Genomic DNA, 20,682 nt, shown 5'->3' on the forward strand with positions numbered 1-20,682 from the left:
CAAGAGCAAACAACACAGACGAACCATAACTTTTCAAATAAGAATCTCAGTCCATAGAGAATTTACAAAGATTGAATATTTTAAACAAAAAAAATATAGAATCTCCCGGAAACAGTGCAAATATACCAACACCTGAAAACGACAAAAGAAACTTTCTCTACTTCCCACAGAACAGAAAACCTTTTGGTTTTCCTGTGGTGTCGCTGCTGGTCTGAGCAGCGGAGTGTCAGGAAGACGAAAGTTTTCATTTTGAACCGATTCATGAATCTAAGCAATAAAAAGGCTCCATGTGAGGCTAACGCTGCGACTACCATCAAACCTGCTGCTGCAGACCCACAGCGCCCCCTGCAGGCAGCACCAGGGACTACATCCGTCCAGTAAATTCTGTTCAATATTTTTCCTTAGTTTCAGAGAAACAAATAAAAACAATCGATAGATTTTTATCAGATTTTATTTAATTTGTTGGTCAGAAAAACACATTCTAATCTAAAATCTGTTCTGAGCTTTAAAGGATTTACAACATATGAGCTAATATGAAATATTCAGACAGTGTATAAAAATCATGGACTGATCAGAGGTCTAATTTCCAGCAGCACTTGAAGGCAGCGCTCCTTCCAACAGGAACTCTGGGTAATGTAGTGCCACCTCCGCCTGCATTAATGGCTGAAATCAGACCGAAACTGAAGGATGAAACAGAGGAGACTATAAATCTGATCGTTAAACATGTTTCTAAATTGATGCTGGATCAGCTGGAGCGGAACCAGAACTTGGTTCAGTTAAATTCATGATTTAATCAGACAGTGAATCAAACTGTGATGAGAATAAAATCCTTTGGGGCCTGAAGGAGGCGCTAGCTACTAATACTGATGTCAACATTGATGGAACGACTCCTTCACAGAACCGCTCATCAAGACCAGGAACCCTTCAGAACCGACCCAGGCCGATGAAACAGACCAGAACATCGTGTGTTTGACTCCAAGTGTCTCCTGATGGTTGACCTCTGACCCCAGGTCTAGATCTTCTCCACGTAGTTTCCAGGGAACATCCCCTCTTTGCCCCGCAGCCGGCCGAACCACCAACCCGACAGATCTACGAGACAGGAACCAGAGGAACGGGTCAGAACCACAGTTTCATATTTACTGCAGAACAAAATCAGAACCACGGCTGTCAAGTTTGTTAGGTTTTGTTTTCTTGTGCAGTGAAGTTACCAACTGGATTCACTGATGAGCCTTAATTTGAGTCGACCGTCTGCATTTATCCACCACCAGGGCTGTAAAACAATATTTTAGGAATCGAGGAACTCGAATCATTGGAGGCTTTCAGCCCTAATGGTTCCTGCAGAACTTTGGGTGGGAAAGAAACAGGATCATCACATCTTAAACTAACAGTGAAATAATCAGACAGATTTCACCCAATAAACCAGTTATGCTCCAAAAATATTAGAAATACATAGCAAATATTTTCATAGCAAAATTCAACTAAATAAATTGGCATGTTTATCAAAACTTTATTTTTGTAGTCAAAACATTCTGTCCAACTTTTGTTTCTCTGTTTTTCATTTTTATCTCACTTTTTACATATTTATTTTACAACAATAAACACCAAGTGGATTTTTTTTACCCGAATCGCTTGATGTCAGTAACAACATGAAACTGATGAGTTTGACCCGAGGGGCAGGGGGGTCCCGCCGACCGTCACCTGACACCTGTCACCTGTCGGATTTTACATCAGACTCTGGTTCAACACATCTAAAGGTCCGCGGGCCAAATCCGGCCAGCTGAAGCTTTTTCTGGGGCTAAACTCCAAGTGTGCTGAAATATTATGTTATCAATCAAGTCAATGCAGGTTTTATCTGTTTACTGCCAATTTATATCAATCAGTCCCTCCAGTTTCTTGAGAATTACCGTGGAAATTGATGTAAAATCACCAAAACGCCACACTTTACACAATTAGGAATTCATTGCAGATTTTTCTCAAAAATTGTCAGAAACTTTCTTACTTGTACTAAACAGCAGATTGTAGTCCCTGATCCATGAGGCAAGTAATAAAAAGTCGTCATAATAAGTGCAAATACTTCAAATATTTACAAATTAGTATCACAAACACTTTGATTTTTATTGTAAAAACATTAAACTATCACAAAATCCTGGAAGGACTGAAAAGATGTTCAATAATATTATTTAAATTTAAGAATTGTTATGTTAGCAGTTTGTGGACAGGTTTTATCAATACATTCTGGCACAACCGGCCCTTTAAGAGCCTCCAGGGTTTTGATTTGGCCCCAAACGAAAATGAGTTTGACAATCTGACCGAGCAGATTGATTCCTCATCGCTGACCCAGAGAAGAAAGGTGCAGAGGGGAGCAGCTACCTGGCAGCTCAGAACCACAGAGTCGGTACCATCGGGTCCATGAACAGCTTTACGTAGAATCTACAGTCACAGCGACTGGCTGTAGTTCACCCTGAGGCCTGTAGGGGGTGCTAGAAGCAACAATGACTTAAATACATCCCATAGCTGCGAGTTACTGCCCACCTTATTCCTGGGAGGTTACCGTGGAAACGAATACTGTGGAAACTACTCTGGATAATCTGCGGTTTTAATTCATTGTAGACGTTAATCTCTGTTTTCAGTTATTGTGCAACATCAAGTAAAAGTTGAGTCCCAAAACCAAAAGGAGAGTTCCTGTGATGAGGGAAGCCGTTTCCACATGTTCACGTTTCCACTTTTCCAAGTTTTCATGTTTCCACGTTTTCACTTTTTCACATTTCCATGTTTCCACTTTTCCATCTTTCCAGATGAAAGATGCTAGCTGCTAGCTGTTAGCGCGTTGCTAGCATGTAAACAAATGGTTCGCAGCCATAATTCACGCACAGCATGAATTATGGGTGGCTGGAAACAACAGGACCATGGGTAACCATGTAAACCTGACCTGGACCCGGTTCCAGCGGTTCCACTGGACCCAGCCCGGTGGCAGACGTACCTTCAGTGAGGATCTCGATGACGTCGTCGGCGTTGAAGCTCAGCTCGTCGGTGTCCTGGGCATCGTAGGCGTACAGAGCTCTGCATTGGGGGGACCGAGGTTTGGGTTTAGGCCGACCCGCTCCCGGAACCGGCTTCACCTCCTTGGAGAGACGCCTGTGGAACCTGTGGGCCAGGAGTACCGACACATGTCATTGCTGGGGGCAACAGAGCAGCTACCTGGAGGTGACCTTTGACCGCTGAGGGTTCTGGACCTCACCCCGCCGCTCCCTGGTCAGGGACGTTCATGAAGCCCATGTCCTGGTTCTGGATCAGCTGGTTTCTGGGCCGGTGCTGGTTCTGGAGGCGGGGCAGGGTGGGTTGGTCCATGCTGGACTGCTGCCTAAGAGTGGACCCTCTGGAGGGGGCGGGGCCTCCTCTGGAAGCCCCGCCCCCTCTGCTGCGAGGCGCTGTGGCAGAAAATAGAAGAAGTGATAAACCAAAATCCTTCAGAGAGATTCCAGAACCGGTTTCGGAGAGGTTCTGGTCCAGAGAGAGAGCAGCTGGTACCTGAGTGGTTCTGGTAGGTGGGCGGAGCCTGGCCGCCCATGTAGCGGCTCTTGCGGTTATCCTTCCGGGTCGGTCCTGCAGGTCAGACACAGGAAGTGATCAGGAGGAGACATGAAGGTTCTGCCATGGGGGATGAACTGGGTCAGAACTTACTGGAGTTCTTTGGGAGGCCCGGCCCGATGGAGACGTGCAGAACCTTACCACTGGGCTTCAGAACCACCTCATCTCCCTGGCCCGCCTGGAACTGGATCTGCCTGGAACCGGACGAGCTGAAGAGATGGCGGCCCTTCTTCACCTTGAACTCCAGGCTGGATGGAGGAGAGGTTCTGTTTGGGTTCTGATCAGGTTCCGTTTGGGTTCTGCTCAGGTTCAGGTGGGGTTCTGGTACTCACAGGTTGTTGAACTTCAGCGCCAGCTTGCGGTCCGTGTTCTCCTGGTACCGTTTCACCAGCAGACTGAGGAACTCGGTCTTGAAGACGCTCTGCAGGACGCTGTCGTACTCTTCCTCATGGACGACGAAGAAGTCATCCTGCAGCGTGCTGCCGGACAGACGGGCGGGCCAGAGCCATCAGAACCGACGCTGGGCTCGGGTGGTTCCCCCTCTGGTTCTGGTCACTTACCTGAGAGAAACTGACTGGATCCGGTTGAGCTGGATCTTCCTCTTAAGAACCTCACGGATCTGACCCTTATCCGGACCTTGCTTCACCTTCTCTCGGCCAATCAGATACAGGAACTTTGGGGTCAGGATGAGGTCACACTTCGTTGTCTGCAAAACAGCAGCAACAAAAACGTTTCGGAGAACATCTGGTTTACAACAGCAGAACCGGGACAGAACCAGCACATCTGGACCACACAAGTCCTGAGAGAACCTCCGTCACTCGGACGAGCATCCAGGTGGGACGGACCAGACAGCAATAATCAGGTCAAAGGTCATCTCCAAGCTGCCGGAAGTCCATCACTCTCCAGAGGGAAGATTATTCCTAGCAGGTGACGCCCCACAGGACATGACACCCCTTAGGAGATGAAGAGCCTTCAGTTTGTGCAGTTGGTACCTTGAAGCGTCGGTCGAACTTGACGACCACGTCAGCAAAGTCGATTCTCTCTCGGCGACCCACAAACTGCCGGATCTCAGGGTGGTTGTCGGTTCCGATGTAGTCGCCCACAAAGTTCCTGTTGATGCTGTTCTTGCGGCGTTCCTTCTTGTTCAGCAGAATGTCTGAGGCTGGAAAAAGAAGGATGTGTGAGGACTCAAACTGGACCAGGACTCCTCTGTTTGAGGTAGAACTTCGGACCTTCCTCCCTCATCCTGACGTATTTGCGGACGGCGATGTGTTTGCGCCACGCCTTCTGGATGACGCGGGCGTAGCCGTTGAATTTCCTCTCGCGCATTTCCTCCAGCAGGAAGAGCTGCACAGACAGAGAGCAGAACCTTTCAGCTGGTGTTGGAGGAGGAAGTACTGCTGCAGAACCAGAACCTCCAGAACCAGAACGTCTCTTACCGACTCCGGAGCTTTGATGAAGACCTTGGCTGTCCCCAGCTGGAACTGGTCCTGATCCATGTTGACGGAGCGCAGCAGGTGCAGGACGCCCTGGCGCTGCTCGCCCCGCCACTTGGGCCAGGTCTCTCTGGTCAGGATGGCGTACCTGCAGACCGCCAGACCCGTTAGAGCGACCGAGCCAGCAGCCGGTTCTGGTTGTGTGGGGCTTGATGCAGAACCTGTGCAGGAACTTGTTGAAGACGCGGCGGTAAGCGTATCCGGCCCGGCGGACCCGGATGTTCTCCCGCAGGCCCAGGTACTCCACCTGGTGCCGGACCCGGGTCTCCTCCCAGTCTCGAGGCCGCTTGGTCTCGTTGGGTTTGATGCACCGGATGTAATGGGGCGTGCACTTCATCAGGGTCTGGACCAGACTGTTGGCCTGTTTCTGGAGGAGGGAGGTCAAAGGTCAAGGACCGGTCTGGTATCTGGTCACCACAACCCGCTAAGGACCCGACTCACCTTGATCTTGCTACTGGCCGTGGTCGGCCGGCCTCGTTTTTCCACCTCCAGGTTCTCCGGGAACAGCGCTCTGATGAACAGACTGACCACGAACACATCACAGATTAAACTACCTCTTATTCTGAAGGGTCACAGCTTCCTGCACCACAGGTTAAAGTGACACTGACCAAGTTAGAGGACAGGAAGTTGATTAAACATTAAAGGGTTAACAGCTGACAGAGGGTCAGATCTATTCATACCAGGCAGGACAGAACCAGGACCTGTAACCAAACCACTTGGACCTGCAGTTACAGCAGCTGTCCATCTGGAGGCGCCGTGGCGTAAACCTGGAAAGTCCTCAGAAAGACGGAGCTGAACACTCACTACTCGCTGCTCTGCATCAACTCGATGATGTCATTGAAGAGGACATCCCGGTTCCGCTCACAGAACCCGCCGACATCATACGACACCTGAGAGAGAGAGGGACGGGCGAGCAACAGGTGAGGTCAGGTGAGGTCAGGTGAGGTCAGGTGAGGTCAGACCTTGCCAGCGTAGTGGTGGATGATGAAGCCGCGGTTCCAGCTGCTGAAATGCTCGTGGGTCCCGATTTGTCCCTGCAGCTTCTGCAGCAGCGTCTGGTCCGCCCCCTCTCCCTTGGCGTGCATCGTGGCGCAGACGTCGTCCAGGATGCTCATCACCCCAGGAGGATTCTGGGAAATGACCAGACGGACGGAGGGAGTGACGCGTGGGAAGCTCTGCCCCCAGCCGGCCCGCGGGTCGGTCCACTCACCAGTTTGGACTCAATGAGGTCACAGACCACCTTGTTGTTGAAATACTCAATGGGGGTCCAACGGATCCCCTCCTGGACGTACTCCTCCTGCAGAACCAGAACCGGGATCAGAACCAGAACCGGGCCCGGGTGTGCTTGGCTCTCCAGCTCACCTGCTCGGCCTTCAGCGTCAGCTCAATGAAGATCTGCTGCAGCTTCTCGTTCACAAAGTTGATGCAGAATTGTTCAAAACCATTTTTCTGAAAGTAGAAGAAGAAGAAGCAGTGCCTGGTTGAGCTGCTGATTTTTCACATCAATGAGGAAAGTTCTGTTAAAGGACAAGCGTTGCAACAGCCTCTGCTAGCACCAAGAAAGTCTGACCGATGGTCGGTTCCTTCTCTACGGACCGCAGTCGGAGGAACAATGTAAGAATGGTGGGACTGAAAGAAGATAAAGAAGAAAGAGGAAACGTGTCAATATGTGGAAAGGATCATTGCTCAAGGGTTCGGCCTCACGGGCAGCGAGTTCGAAGTGGAGCGGGCCCACCGTTCACTGGCGCCCAAACCAGATGTTAATAAATCACCCCGAACCATCCTGATACGGTTCTGACGCTCATCGGGCCGGGACAAGGTGCTACAGATGGCCAAAGAAAAACGTGGGCTGGAGTGGGAAGGCTGCAAATGATCTTTCTTTGAGGACCTGCTGAAGGAGCTAGTGGAGAAAAGGAGAGCTTTCAACACCGTAAAGAAATGTCTCCGGGAAATGGAGGTGAAACACCGGCTGCTGTTCCCAGCAACGATCATCTTCACCTGGAAGGGAGAAAGGAAAACTTTCCGGGACAATTCAGAGGCTGGAAGGTTCCTGCAACAAGCTAAGTGAAAGGCAAAGTTATTATCTGAGGTGTATATTTATCAAAAATAGTTTGTAAAATTTAAGTCGGTTGTGTGTTTCGGGGTTCGGACGGCTGTGTTGCCCAAGGACGAATTTCAAGGCGTCTCACGGACCACATTTAAATAGAGGGGCTAAGAAAAGGACTGGAAGCGGCAGCATGTTCTGTGTTGCTTTTCTTTTCTTTTTTCTGCACCAGGTCAGTGTATTTTAGTTTGTGCATGTTGTTAGTATTAGTTATTATGCTGTTGTGTATGTACCTCGTTAAGTGGCAGATCAAATCAGCAAAGTGTATCAAATAGCAAAAGATGTCTAAGGGATATATTAACATAATTTTATGGAATATTAATGGATGTGGGCACCCAATTAAAAGACAAAAAGTTTTGACTTACCTAAAATCCAAGGGTGCTGATATTGCATTCATCCAAGAATCACATATAATTGGGGATGAAGAAGCTGCTAAGTTCAAAAGAGGCTGGGTGGGTCAAGTGTACCACAGCTCATTTTCAAGCAAACCAAACCGTGTAATGATCCTTGTTAATAAAAACATAAGTTTTGTTAAGCTTAAGCAACATAATGATAAGGAAGGACGCTTCATATAACGGAAGTAGGACTGTCCTCTGCAACATTTATGCTCCTAATCAGGAAGAACCCGACTTCTTTCATGACGTTAATAGCATAAACACCGAGGGCCAGATTATTCTGGGGGGCGATTTCAACCAGGTGATGGATGGATTTATTGATAAAAGCACGCCAAGGGGGAAACCAGCACCCAAGGACTGGGCTGCAATCCAAATGCTGGCACAGGACTGGAATCTGGTTGATATATGGAGACTGGTAAACCCAGGAGAGAGAGAATATACTTTTTACTCTCACAGTCATAAAATATATTCTATATTTTATATAAATATATTCTATATTGACTTTTTCTTAATATCTAATAAGCTAGTGGAGTCCGTAATGGGCTGTGAAATAGGAACAATTATCATAAGTGACCATGGTATGGTGGAGTTACATATAGACTTCAATGTGGAAAAAGAAAGGAGAGGACGTTGGAGACTTAATACTATGCTACTTCACAATGAGGCATTTAGTAACTCTATTCTGGAGGATCTTCATTTTTTTCTCCAAGTAAATATTGGTTCCACGGATAATATAGCCTCTGTGTGGGAAGCGTCCAAAGCATCGATACGGGGAAAATTCATTGCATATGCATCAAAAATTAAAAAAGAAAATAATGGGAAAGAAAAAACATTGGAAAAAGAAATTTGTTTGCTAGAGAAAAAATAGCACAGAATTACTCAAATCATCTATATCAAACACTTTGTAATCTTAAATATCAGTTACATGATTTATATAATAAAAAAGCTGAATATGCCTTATTTAGACTTAAAATTAAATATTATGAAGGTGGAGAAAAAAGTGGGAAATTATTAGCGAGACAACTTAAACTCTAATAACATTCCTCTAATTAAAAAAGATGGTAAAACATTCACTGCAGTCACAGAAATAAATGGGATTTTTGAAGAATTTTATAAAAACTTTTACACATCCACTAACAAACCTGACACGGAGGAAATGAATGTTTTTTTCTCATCACTGAAGCTGGCCACCATCTCCAACAAGAAAAGAGAACAATTGGATTCTCCTATCACTTTAGAAGAAATCAAAGCTACGATCTTGTCTATGAAACCTGGGAAATCGCCGGGCCTGGATGGCTTTCCAGTTGAATATTATAAGAAATATATTGACACCATTGCCCCATTACTGCATGATGTATATGGAGAAGCCTTTGAGTCAGGCTCTCTACCTGGTACTCTCAATGGCTCTGATATCACTTATTCCTAAAAAGGACAGAGATGTTTCAGATCCATCTAACTCCAGAGCCATTAGCCTCATAGGAGCAGATTGCAAAATATTAACAAAAACACTAGAAAAAGTACTTCCAGATATTATAAATGAAGATCAGGTAGGCTTTATTAAGAACAGGTCTGCAGTCGATAATATGGGAAGACTTGCTCATCTAATACATTTGAATCACCCTAACACAATCTCTGTTGCATCATTCTCTTTAGATGCTGAAAAAGCCTTCGACCGCGTGGAATGGGACTTTCTCAAAACAACACTTTTGAAATTTGGATTTGGATCTGTGTTCTGCAAATGGGTAGAAATGTTATATTCCAAACCAAAAGCAGCAGTTATGACGAATGGTCAATTATCCACATTTTTTCTTCTTTCCAGAGGGACAAGACAAGGCTGTGCCTTATCCCCATTGCTTTTCACGCTGGTTGTAGAACCGTTGGCAGTAGCGATAAGAGTCAATCCAAGAATCAAAGGAATTTATGCAGGAGGAAAAGAGCACAAGTTGCTTATGTATGCAGATGACATCTTAGCTGTTATAGCAGATCCAACCGTCTCTGTTCCAGCTCTACTACAGTGTGTTGAATTATATTCAAAATTTTCAGGATACAAGATCAACTGGAACAAATCCGAGTGTATGCCCATATCACAAGCATGTCACTCAAATGAAATTACACAACTTTAAATGGTTCCCTTGGGTATGAAATATCTGGGTGTACGACTCCATCCGAATCTAGAGGAAATAATGCTACTGAATATGGAACCGCTTCTTCAGAAAATAAAAACTAATCTTAATAAATGGGCAAAATTGAAGCTTTCCTTATGGGGAAAGGTGAGTGTAATAAAAATGGTGATAGCCCCATTGTTTAATTATGTGTCCATGATGGTGCCTGTTGACATCCCATCACAGGTATACAAACAATACGAGACTTATGTTAAGGACTTCCTTTGGGACAAAAAGAAACCCAGAATTAGCATTAAGAAAATGTGGTGTGCAGGGGACACAGGGGGCGTGGCTCTAACCTAATGTAAGGTTATATAATCTCGCCTTTGAAATGTCTAAGTTGTTCAAATATTTTGTAAAGGGAGAAACAAAGCTGAGTTGGATGAATATTGAAGAAGAATTAGTGAATCCTTTCAGACCAATAGATGTTCTTTCTCATGGTAAAACATATAATAGACATCCTCTCCCCACAAATCCAGTATTGGCACATTCTAAATTAGTATGGAAGGAGATGCATAAAATATGTAGGATGTCGCATTTTAAACAGTTGTATTCTTCATTGTGGTTTAATCCATCCATCTGTATTGGAACAAAAACTGTTTATTGGGAACAATGGCTTGTGAAGGCAATACACACTGTGGATGATTTGTATACTGACGGGTTTTTATGTCTTTTTCAGATCTCATGCTGAAATATAATTTAAAAAAAGAAAGTTTTTGGAGATATCTACAAATTAGACTGTATTATTGAAGACAATTTCACACATAAGGATAATCCAATACAGGAATTTATGGGTTCAAGTAAAATCAAATATAAGGCATCCACATTTTATAAATTATTTAACGGCATGCAAAAGGATATATGTAAAAGTCTGGGGATTGTCTGGCAGAGGGACCTTGGCTGCATTTTTAGTGATGAAGAATGGTCGAAAGTACTTTCAAATAATGGGAAATATATTAAAGAATCGACAGGGAAATTTATGCACTATAAGATAGTACATAGATTTTATTTCACCCCATCCAGGCTCCATAGAATGGGCCTGCTCGCCAAAAACCTATGCTGGAAATGCAAAACGGAACCAGGAACTTTTAAACATGCGATGTGGGAATGTAAATGCATCTCCCCATTCTGGAAAACAGTATTACAACACATTGGAAAGTGGATAGGTGTGGGGATACCCATAGCACCAAGACTTTGCTTATTGGGAGATCAGATAGTGACGCCTAATATGTCGAAACCCCAAAGCACCGTGGAGCCGGTGGGGACGGTCACGGCTGCCAGAACAATCCTCAGACTATGGAAATCTGCAACTGTTCCGAATATTAAAAACTGGTTGGAACTAATGTTGTCATATGAACAAATGCTGGCTAAGCTAAACAATGAGTTAGAAAATCCTGGAAGGGTTTTCTCTCCTGTAATATTGGGACGAGTAAATTCCTGTGATGAGCTGCTAAGTACTGACGAGTGATTACTGCTGTTACTGTGGCTGTTTCTGCTAACATCGAGGATATTTGTATACGCCAGTTTTTATTTTTTAGTGAAACTTTTATTGATTAGATATGCGCAGACCTGGTGGTTGTTTTGTTTTGCTCTATTTGTGTTTTTTATTTTTGGGGAGGGTTGTATACATGTGTGTTCTAAAATAATAAAAACTTTAATAACAAAAGACATAAAATAATATTCAGTGCAAAGTAGCCTACAATTTCTTTGATTGGGGCGGTGAGGACCTGGATGATGGATAGGGGGCGCTGTCCCAAAACAGGTTGAGAAACGCTGGTTTACCTGGAAGATCTCGAAGCCGTAGATGTCCAGGACTCCGATGTTCAGCTCCTCCGTCTCCTTCTGCATGGCCTTGTTGACGCACTGAGACACAGGAGACACCAGCTGAGACGGACAGGGACAACCGGAGACGGGGACGGACGCTGGGACTCACGTCCACCAGGTAGTCGAAGAGGCGGGCGTAGAGCGCTTTGGACAGGGCGTCCCTGGAGAAGCAGGCCTGCTCCGTGTTCAGGGTGACGGAGATGGACTCGGTCTTGCCGCCCCACTTGCTGTCCATGACCCGGCTGGTGAGCTTGTTGCAGAGTCCGTCCTGAGAGATTCCCAGCAGGAAGGACGGGAACGCCAGGACTGGAGGGGACAAAGGGGGAAGAGACACGGAAATATGAAAACAAACTGAGGTCAGGAGAATCCGGGTTCTGATTGGTTCAAATTGGTTCTGATGAGTTCTACTTGGTTCCGTTTGGTTGTGTTGGGCCACCTACAGTCCTGGCTTTCCACCACGGCGTAGTTGTTCTCCTCCCGGAAGCCGATGTTCCCCAGGTGAAGGATTCCTGCGACCAGCTGCAGAACCGAGTCCTGATCGTCCAGAGACAGACCCACGACGGACATGGCGGCCTGCGGACAGAGGGACGGTTACCCTGGAGACGGGGAGACAGACTTGGGGACGGAGCGGGCCAAGTGGTCACCATGGTATCGGAGAAGTCCTTCCTGTCGTCCACATCCTCCACCGTGTACGTTCCTGACTGGTTCAGGTAGAAGTAGTAGTCCGGGGTCGTGACCCCCAGGTTCTCCCTCTGCTCCCCGCTGGCTCCGCCCAAAAGCTGACATCATCACAGGGAGACAGATAAACCCCCCGTGTCCCAGTACACCGAAGTACCGCACCAGTAAGTACCTGGTAGTAGATGTGAAAGTTCCTTTCTCCGGGGTTCTGGGAGACGACTCGGCTTTTCTCCAGCAGGAAGTTGGAGATTTTCCCTCCATCAGGAGCTCCACCCCGGCTGAACTGGATCTCAAAGTACTTTCCCTGGACAGACAAAAGGCCTGCTGGTAGTACTGCTAAAGTGTAGTACTCCTGTGTAGTACTGCTGTGTAGTAGTATAATACTCACAAATCTGCTGGAGTTGTTGTTGCGGACTGTCTTTGCGTTACCAAAAGCCTCCAGCAGGGGGTTGGACTGCAGGATGATGTCTTTGACCCGCTGTGTAGTGACAAGCAAACTTGGTTACCATGGTAACAGCCTGCCTCCACAGCAGCAATGGAGACCCAGACCGCACCTGTCTCCACCTGTTTCCTCCAGGTCTCTGACTGACCATCCAGATCGATTCCAGACTCAAAAGATTTTGAGAAACTGATAAAAACCTAAATCGGTTTCATCGTCACTCTCAGACGCAGAGCAAGCCGAGCCAAAGCAACGCAGCAATCGGCCGACGGCGCCGACTCGGCGCCGAGTCGCATCATCTGAGTCAGTAAATTAAAACCGATCAGAATAAACCATCTGAGGAGCTTTGGTTGAGTTATGAACCATTTTGTGCTGCACCAACATAAACTTCTAAACATTCGGTTTTGGTTTCGGTCTGGACTCCATACCTGCCTCTAGTGACTGTAACCATGGCAACATCAGGACACACCTGCACTTTCTCTCCTCCTCCGGACACTTTGGACACGTAGCTCATGATGTACTTGGCGGCGACGGTTTTCCCGGCTCCGCTCTCGCCGCTGAGGAGACAGGAAGTAGTTTCACATTCAGCCGTCTCTCTGGTTGGAGCCGATTGCGAGGCTCCGCCCACCTGATGATGACGCACTGGTTCTCGCTGTCAATCATCATGTTCCGGTACATGGAGTCGGCCAGAGCGTAGATGTGGGGCGGGTTCTCGTACTGCGCCTGCAGACAGGTGGAGCTTAGAGACTTGCTGTCTGCCTCCGTGTCTCCAAGTCTCTTTGTCTCCAAGTCTCTCTGTCTCTAAGTCTCTCAGTGTCTCCAAGTCTCTCTCAGTGTCTCCAAGTCTCTTTGTCTCCAAGTCTCTCTGTCTCCAAGTCTCTCTCAGTGTCTCCAAGTCTCTCTGTCTCCAAGTCTCTCAGTGTCTCCAAGTCTCTCTCTGTGTCTCCAAGTCTCTCTCTGTCTCCAAGTCTCTCTCTGTCTCCAAGTCTCTCAGTGTCTCCAAGTCTCTCTGTCTCCAAGTCTCTCTCAGTGTCTCCAAGTCTCTCTGTCTCCAAGTCTCTCAGTGTCTCCAAGTCTCTCTCTCTGTCTCCAAGTCTCTCAGTGTCTCCAAGTCTCTCTCTGTGTCTCCAAGTCTCTCTGTCTCTAAGTCTCTCTGTCTCCAAGTCTCTCAGTGTCTCCAAGTCTCTCTGTCTCCAAGTCTCTCTCAGTGTCTCCAAGTCTCTCTGTCTCCAAGTCTCTCAGTGTCTCCAAGTCTCTCTCTCTGTCTCCAAGTCTCTCAGTGTCTCCAAGTCTCTCTCTGTGTCTCCAAGTCTCTCTGTCTCTAAGTCTCTCTGTCTCCAAGTCTCTCAGTGTCTCCAAGTCTCTCTCAGTGTCTCCAAGTCTCTCTCAGTGTCTCCAAGTCTCTGTGTCTCTAAGTCTCTCTGTCTCCAAGTCTCTCAGTGTCTCCAAGTCTCTCCGTGTCTCCAAGTCTCTCCGTGTCTCACCGCTCCCTGGTACATCTCCACCTCTCTCTCTGTGAAGTACGGCAGCTGTTTGAACGGGTTCACTGAGATCAGAACCGGCCCGATGTAAGTCTGACACAGCTGGGTGAAGGAGCTAAACCAGAACCTGTTAGTGTGTTTGTGTGTGAGTGTTAGTGTGAGTGTTAGTGTGTGTGTGTGTTAGTGTGTGTGTGTGTGTTAGTGTGAGTGTTAGTGTGTGTGTTAGTGTGAGTGTGTGTGTTAGTGTGAGTGTTAGTGTGTGTGTTAGTGTGTGTGTTAGTGTGTGTGTTAGTGTGTGTGTGTGTGTTAGTGTGAGTGGTAGTGTGAGTGTTAGTGTGAGTGTTAGTGTGTTTGTGTGTGTGTGTGTGTTAGTGTGAGTGTGAGTGTTAGTGTGTGTGTTAGTGTGTGTGTGTGTGTTAGTGTGAGTGTTAGTGTGTGTGTTAGTGTGAGTGTGTGTGTTAGTGTGAGTGTTAGTGTGTGTGTGTGTGTGTTAGTGTGTGTGTTAGTGTGAGTGTTAGTGTGTGTGTGTGTTAGTGTGAGTGTTAGTGTGTGTGTGTGTGTGTGTGAGTGTTAGTGTGAGTGTTAGTGTGAGTGTTAGTGTGTTTGTGTGTGTGTTAGTGTGAGTGTTAGTGTGTGTGTGTGTGTGTGTTAGTGTGAGTGTTAGTGTGTTAGTGTGTGTGTTAGTGTGAGTGTTAGTGTGTGTGTGTGTGTGTGTGAGTGTTAGTGTGAGTGTTAGTGTGTGTGTGTGTGTGTGTTAGTGTGAGTGTTAGTGTGTTAGTGTGAGTGTTAGTGTGAGTGTTAGTGTGAGTGTTAGTGTGTTTGTGTGTGTGTGTGTGTGTGTGTTAGTGTGTGTGTTAGTGTGTGTGTTAGTGTGAGTGTTAGTGTGAGTGTTAGTGTGTGTGTTAGTGTGTGTGTGTGTGTGAGTGTTAGTGTGAGTGTTAGTGTGTGTGTTAGTGTGAGTGTTAGTGTGTGTGTTAGTGTGTGTGTGTGTGTTAGTGTTAGTGTGTGTGTTAGTGTGTGTGTTAGTGTGAGTGTGTGTGTTAGTGTGTGTGTGTGTGTGTTTGTGTGTGTGTTAGTGTGTGTGTTAGTGTGTATGTTAGTGTGTGTGTTAGTGTTTGTGTGTGTTAGTGTGTGTGAGTGTGTTTGTGTGTGTGTGTGTTTGTGTGTGTGTGTGTGTTTGTGTGTGTGTTAGTGTGAGTGTTAGTGTGAGTGTGTGTGTGTGTGTGTGAGTGTTAGTGTGAGTGTGTGTGTGTGTGTGTGAGTGTTAGTGTGAGTGTGTGTGTTAGTGTGTGTGTGTGTGTTAGTGTTAGTGTGTGTGTTAGTGTGTGTGTTAGTGTGAGTGTGTGTGTTAGTGTGTGTGTGTGTTAGTGTGTGTTTGTGTTAGTGTGTGTGTGTGTGTTTGTGTGTGTGTTAGTGTGTGTGTGTGTGTTTGTGTGTGTGTTAGTGTGAGTGTTAGTGTGTGTGTTAGTGTGAGTGTTAGTGTGAGTGTGTGTGTGTGTGTGTGAGTGTTAGTGTGAGTGTGTGTGTTAGTGTGTGTGTGTGTGTTAGTGTTAGTGTGTGTGTTTGTGTGTGTGTTAGTGTGAGTGTTAGTGTGTGTGTTAGTGTGAGTGTGTGTGTTAGTGTGTGTGTGTGTTAGTGTGTGTGTGTGTGTTTGTGTGTGTGTTAGTGTGAGTGTTAGTGTGTGTGTTAGTGTGTGTGTGTGTGTTAGTGTTAGTGTGTGTGTTAGTGTGTGTGTTAGTGTGAGTGTGTGTGTTAGTGTGTGTGTGTGTTAGTGTGTGTGTGTGTGTTTGTGTGTGTGTTAGTGTGTGTGTGTGTGTTTGTGTGTGTGTTAGTGTGAGTGTTAGTGTGTGTGTTAGTGTGAGTGTGTGTGTTAGTGTGTGTGTGTGTTAGTGTGTGTGTGTGTGTTTGTGTGTGTGTTAGTGTGAGTGTTAGTGTGTGTGTTAGTGTGAGTGTGTGTGTTAGTGTGTGTGTGTGTGTTTGTGTGTGTGTTAGTGTGTGTGTTAGTGTGTGTGTGTGTGTTAGTGTTAGTGTGTGTGTTAGTGTGTGTGTTAGTGTGAGTGTGTGTGTTAGTGTGTGTGTGTGTTAGTGTGTGTGTGTGTGTTTGTGTGTGTGTTAGTGTGTGTGTTAGTGTGTATGTTAGTGTGTGTGTGAGTGTTAGTGTGTGTGAGTGTGTGTGTGTGTGTGTGTTTGTGTGTGTGTGTGTGTTTGTGTGTGTGTTAGTGTGAGTGTGTGTGTTAGTGTGTGTGTGTGTTAGTGTGTGTGTGTGTGTGTTAGTGTGTGTGTGTGTTAGTGTGTGTGTGTGTGTTAGTGTGTATGTTAGTGTGAGTGTTAGTGTGAGTGTGTGTGTTAGTGTGTGTGTGTGTGTGAGTGTTAGTGTGAGTGTTAGTGTGTGTGTGTGTGTGAGTGTTAGTGTGTGTGTTAGTGTGTGTGTGTGTGTGAGTGTTAGTGTGAGTGTTAGTGTGTGTGTTAGTGTGTGTGTGTGTGTGAGTGTTAGTGTGTGTGTTAGTGTGTTTGTGTGTGTGTGTGTTAGTGTGTGTGTTAGTGTGTGTGTTAGTGTTAGTGTGTGTGTTAGTGTGTTTGTGTGTGTGTGTGTTAGTGTGTGTGTTAGTGTGTGTGTGAGTGTTAGTGTGTGTGTTAGTGTGTTTGTGTGTGTGTGTGTTAGTGTGTGTGTTAGTGTGTGTGTGTGTGTTAGTGTTAGTGTGAGTGTTAGTGTGTGTGTTAGTGTGTTAGTGTGTGTGTGTGTGTGAGTGTTAGTGTGTGTGTTAGTGTGTTTGTGTGTGTGAGTGTTAGTGTGTGTGTTAGTGTGTGTGTGTGTGTGTGAGTGTTAGTGTGAGTGTTAGTGTGAGTGTTAGTGTGTGTGTTAGTGTGTGTGTTAGTGTGAGTGTGTGTGTGTGTTAGTGTGTGTGTGTGTGTTAGTGTGTGTGTTAGTGTGTATGTTAGTGTGTGTGTTAGTGTTTGTGTGTGTTAGTGTGTGTGTGTGTGTTTGTGTGTGTGTTAGTGTGTGTGTTAGTGTGTGTGTTAGTGTGTGTGTGTGTTTGTGTGTGTGTGAGTGTTAGTGTGTGTGTTAGTGTGTGTGTGTGTGTTAGTGTGTGTGTTAGTGTGTGTGTGAGTGTTAGTGTTAGTGTGAGTGTTAGTGTGTGTGTTAGTGTGTGTGTGTGTGTTTGTGTGTGTGTTAGTGTGTGTGTGTGTGTTAGTGTGTGTGTTAGTGTGTGTGTGTTGTGTGAGTGTTAGTGTGTGTGTGTGTGTGTGTGTTAGTGTGAGTGTTAGTGTGTGTGTTAGTGTGTGTGTTAGTGTGTGTGTTAGTGTGTGTGTGTTAGTGTGAGTGTTAGTGTGTGTGTTAGTGTGTGTGTTAGTGTGAGTGTTAGTGTGTGTGTTAGTGTGTGTGTGTTAGTGTGAGTGTTAGTGTGTGTGTTAGTGTGAGTGTTAGTGTGTGTGTTAGTGTGTGTGTGTTAGTGTGAGTGTTAGTGTGTGTGTTAGTGTGTGTGTTAGTGTTAGTGTGTTAGTGTGTGTGTTAGTGTGTGTGTTAGTGTGTGTGTTAGTGTGAGTGTTAGTGTGAGTGTGTGTGTGAGTGTAGTGTGAGTGTTAGTGTGTGTGTGTGTGTTTGTGTTAGTGTGAGTGTTAGTGTGTGTGTGTGTGGTTTGTGTTAGTGTGAGTGTTAGTGTGTGTTTGTGTTAGTGTTAGTGTGAGTGTTAGTGTGAGTGTGTGTGTGAGTGTGTGTGTGAGTGTTAGTGTGAGTGTGTGTGTGTGTGTGTGAGTGTTAGTGTGAGTGTTAGTGTGTGTTAGTGTTAGTGTGTGTGTTAGTGTGTGTGTGTGTGTGAGTGTTAGTGTGAGTGTTAGTGTGAGTGTTAGTGTGTGTGTTAGTGTGTGTGTGTGTGTGAGTGTTAGTGTGTGTGTGTGTTAGTGTGTGTGTGTGTGTTTGTGTGTGTGTTAGTGTGTGTGTGTGTGTGAGTGTTAGTGTGAGTGTTAGTGTGTGTGTTAGTGTGAGTGTTAGTGTGTGTGTGAGTGTTAGTGTGTGTGTTTGTGTGTGTGTGTGTTAGTGTGAGTGTTAGTGTGTGTGTTAGTGTGTGTGTTAGTGTGAGTGTGTGTGTGAGTGTTAGTGTGTGTGTTAGTGTGTGTGTTAGTGTTAGTGTGTGTGTGAGTGTGTGTGGACGGAGGATACGAAGATGTAGTCGTCCATGTATCTCTTCTTCAGGTTGTCGGTGATGGCGTCCTCGTTGATCTTGGACAGCAGAACCATGTCGTCCACTCCGCTCACTTTCACGTTCTGGGCCTGCCAGTGGTACCGCTCCTTGCTGCCCTGGAGGGGTCAAAGGTCAGCAAAACTTTACCAGGAATGCAGAGGAGGGCGCCATTAGCTTTACCAACCTGGAGGTGCTAATCATAAACTTTAGCAGTGCTAAAACTAAAGCACTACACCAAGGCAGTATTTAGTAGAAGCTAACGCTAATACGCTATATAAACCTGGTATTTAGCAGAAGCTAATGCTAATACGCTATATATAACTGGTATTTAGCAGAAGCTAACGCTAATACGCTATATAAACCTGGTATTTAGCAGAAGCTAACGCTAATACGCTATATAAACCTGGTATTTAGCAGAAGCTAATGCTAATACGCTATATAAACCTGGTATTTAGCAGAAGCTAACGCTAATACGCTATATAAACCTGGTATTTAGCAGAAGCTAACGCTAATACGCTGAGATGAGCCATGTTGCCCAGACTCTCAGTATTTCATATTTGTGCATCTTTGTTTGACTTGTTGCCCTGCGACAGACTGGTGACCTGTCCAGGATGACCCCGCCTCTCGCCCGGAGCGCAGCTGGAGAGGCAGCATCAACCCTCCCGACCCCATTAGGGACAAAGGTGAACAGAAAATGGATGGATGAATGTTTGACTTGTTGTCTGGAGGACAGAAATGTCCAGAGATCAAGTATCTCGGCTAAAGGTTCTGGTGCTGAGCGGTCCAAGCAACAGGTTCAGCGGCATCGACACTTTGCCGCCCACATGAGGCTGATTGATGATGTCACCAATAAGAAACCAGGCGCTCCCAGAAGATCTGGACTCTGATTGGCTGAGAGTCACATGGCCAGGTTTGGGTTTTAGTTTCTATTCGTCTGCAGCGTCGCTGTGATCCGTTTCCATGGAGACGAGCCGCCTGTGCAGAACCATCACTCTCTGATTGGCTGCTTTATATGCAATCAAAGTGTTACGTCACCGGCCCCTCCCGCCGCGGGGCCTCAGGCGTCCCCGGGGCCCCGCGGGCTGCGGCCGCATTCCAGAGTCCTGCGAGGACATGCAGAGCTGCTGCGTGTGTGAGAGAGAGAGAGAGAGAGAGAGAGAGTGTGTGTGTGTGTGTGTGTGTGTGTGAAATAACACAGGATCAGCTGAGCTTAAGCAGGAAGTGTGAGGCCTGATTGTTTACATGTTTACTATCATGTTTACAGGAACAATCAGCCAATCAGCAGCAGATATTTTCCTCCAATCTTCCCAAATGAACCGGGCCGGTAAGCCGACGCCCACCGCCTGCCAGCTGCTCTCTGATTGGTCGGTTTGGATGTAAAACTAGTTTACAACTCAAACTGTAAACAAACAGATTTTATTCAGCCCAGAGTTTCTGATGTAAATCATTTCAACTTTATTTTAATCGGATCAGTTCATCCAAGCAAACTGGATTCAGAACCAGAACCTGTGTGGTTCCGTTTTCCTGGATCTACCTGCGGTCCGTGAACTCACCATGTTTCTGCTTCTCCACTTCCTGCTTCAAATCAGAGTTGAGAAATCTGGGTCCAGAAGGATCCGGCTGGATCTTGGCGGGTCCAGATGGGTCCAGGTGGAACCAGGCAGGACTTGGACCGGCTCGCTGCGGGTTGGAGCCCTCCGGTTCGGTTCGGTTCAGTTCAGTTCCCTTTCAGCATGCCGCCTCCTCCCGCGGTTCGCAGTTTCTTCCTTCAGTCTTCAGATTCTCTGCAGGTGTGGACAGGTAGGCCCCGCCCCTCCCATCCCCGGGGAACTCTGGGTAACTGAGTCTCAGCGCTGCGTGGCGGCGCTCTGCTGCCACCCGGTGGTCTGAACCGGAAGAGCAGCAGCAGTTCGGCTCTGGATGGAGAATCACTAGCTGGAGTCAGAACCACCAGAACCTGGAGCCTGGACCCAAACGGTGCTGGTTCTGCTTGATCCATTAACAACCGGGTCACATCAGAACCAGGTTGCAGCTTGATTAGAGCAGGAAGTGATTTATACTCAGAACCAGAATGAAGCCCAGCGATCCGATGGATCCTGGCTCATGGAACCAGAACCGGTCCTTTTGGGTCCATCAGCTGCAGATGGTTCGGTAGTGATGGTATCATGCTGCGGGTCAGTCTGAACTGCATACCTGAACAGGTAAGGCTGAGGAGGAAATTACCTTATATAGGCGTTAAAATGAGGAGGGGGCGGAGCCACTTCACCAACGGTGCGTTGCTATGGAAACCTTTATTCTGCTAACCCGGCTAACAGAACCGACACCAGAACTGTT

At 46.5% G+C, this 20,682-nt stretch overlaps 1 protein-coding gene across 3 annotated transcripts; it reads right to left on the reverse strand.

Moving 5' to 3' along the window:
* Positions 1 to 433: 433 nt before the first annotated feature.
* On the reverse strand, positions 434 to 20,673 carry myo1eb (myosin IEb). 3 transcript variants are annotated; one of them, XM_028012203.1, is made up of 27 exons: positions 19,902 to 20,673; positions 18,327 to 18,464; positions 14,171 to 14,260; positions 13,315 to 13,409; positions 13,156 to 13,243; positions 12,636 to 12,725; positions 12,420 to 12,551; positions 12,214 to 12,348; positions 12,010 to 12,142; positions 11,679 to 11,875; positions 11,528 to 11,608; positions 6,447 to 6,533; positions 6,295 to 6,381; positions 6,047 to 6,214; positions 5,889 to 5,974; positions 5,526 to 5,607; positions 5,246 to 5,451; positions 5,028 to 5,172; positions 4,821 to 4,935; positions 4,581 to 4,750; positions 4,149 to 4,294; positions 3,921 to 4,067; positions 3,682 to 3,836; positions 3,529 to 3,603; positions 3,239 to 3,392; positions 2,981 to 3,144; positions 434 to 1,089 (listed from the first exon to the last, which is right to left on the reverse strand). In XM_028012203.1, the coding sequence occupies exons 1-27, from the start codon at positions 19,902 to 19,904 to the stop codon at positions 1,013 to 1,015; spliced, it is 3,246 nt and encodes a 1,081-aa protein (XP_027868004.1). In that variant the 5' UTR covers positions 19,905 to 20,673; the 3' UTR covers positions 434 to 1,012. The 3 variants fall into 3 exon arrangements, 2 of the variants coding, with proteins under 2 accessions (XP_027868004.1, XP_027868003.1); XM_028012202.1 differs by having other exon boundaries at positions 3,239 to 3,428; XR_003594877.1 differs by lacking the exon at positions 434 to 1,089 and having other exon boundaries at positions 3,008 to 3,144; positions 3,239 to 3,388.
* Positions 20,674 to 20,682: the final 9 nt, after the last annotated feature.

This window comes from Xiphophorus couchianus, chromosome 3 (genome assembly GCF_001444195.1).
Source record: "Xiphophorus couchianus chromosome 3, X_couchianus-1.0, whole genome shotgun sequence".
Classification (NCBI taxonomy): Eukaryota; Metazoa; Chordata; class Actinopteri; order Cyprinodontiformes; family Poeciliidae; genus Xiphophorus; species Xiphophorus couchianus.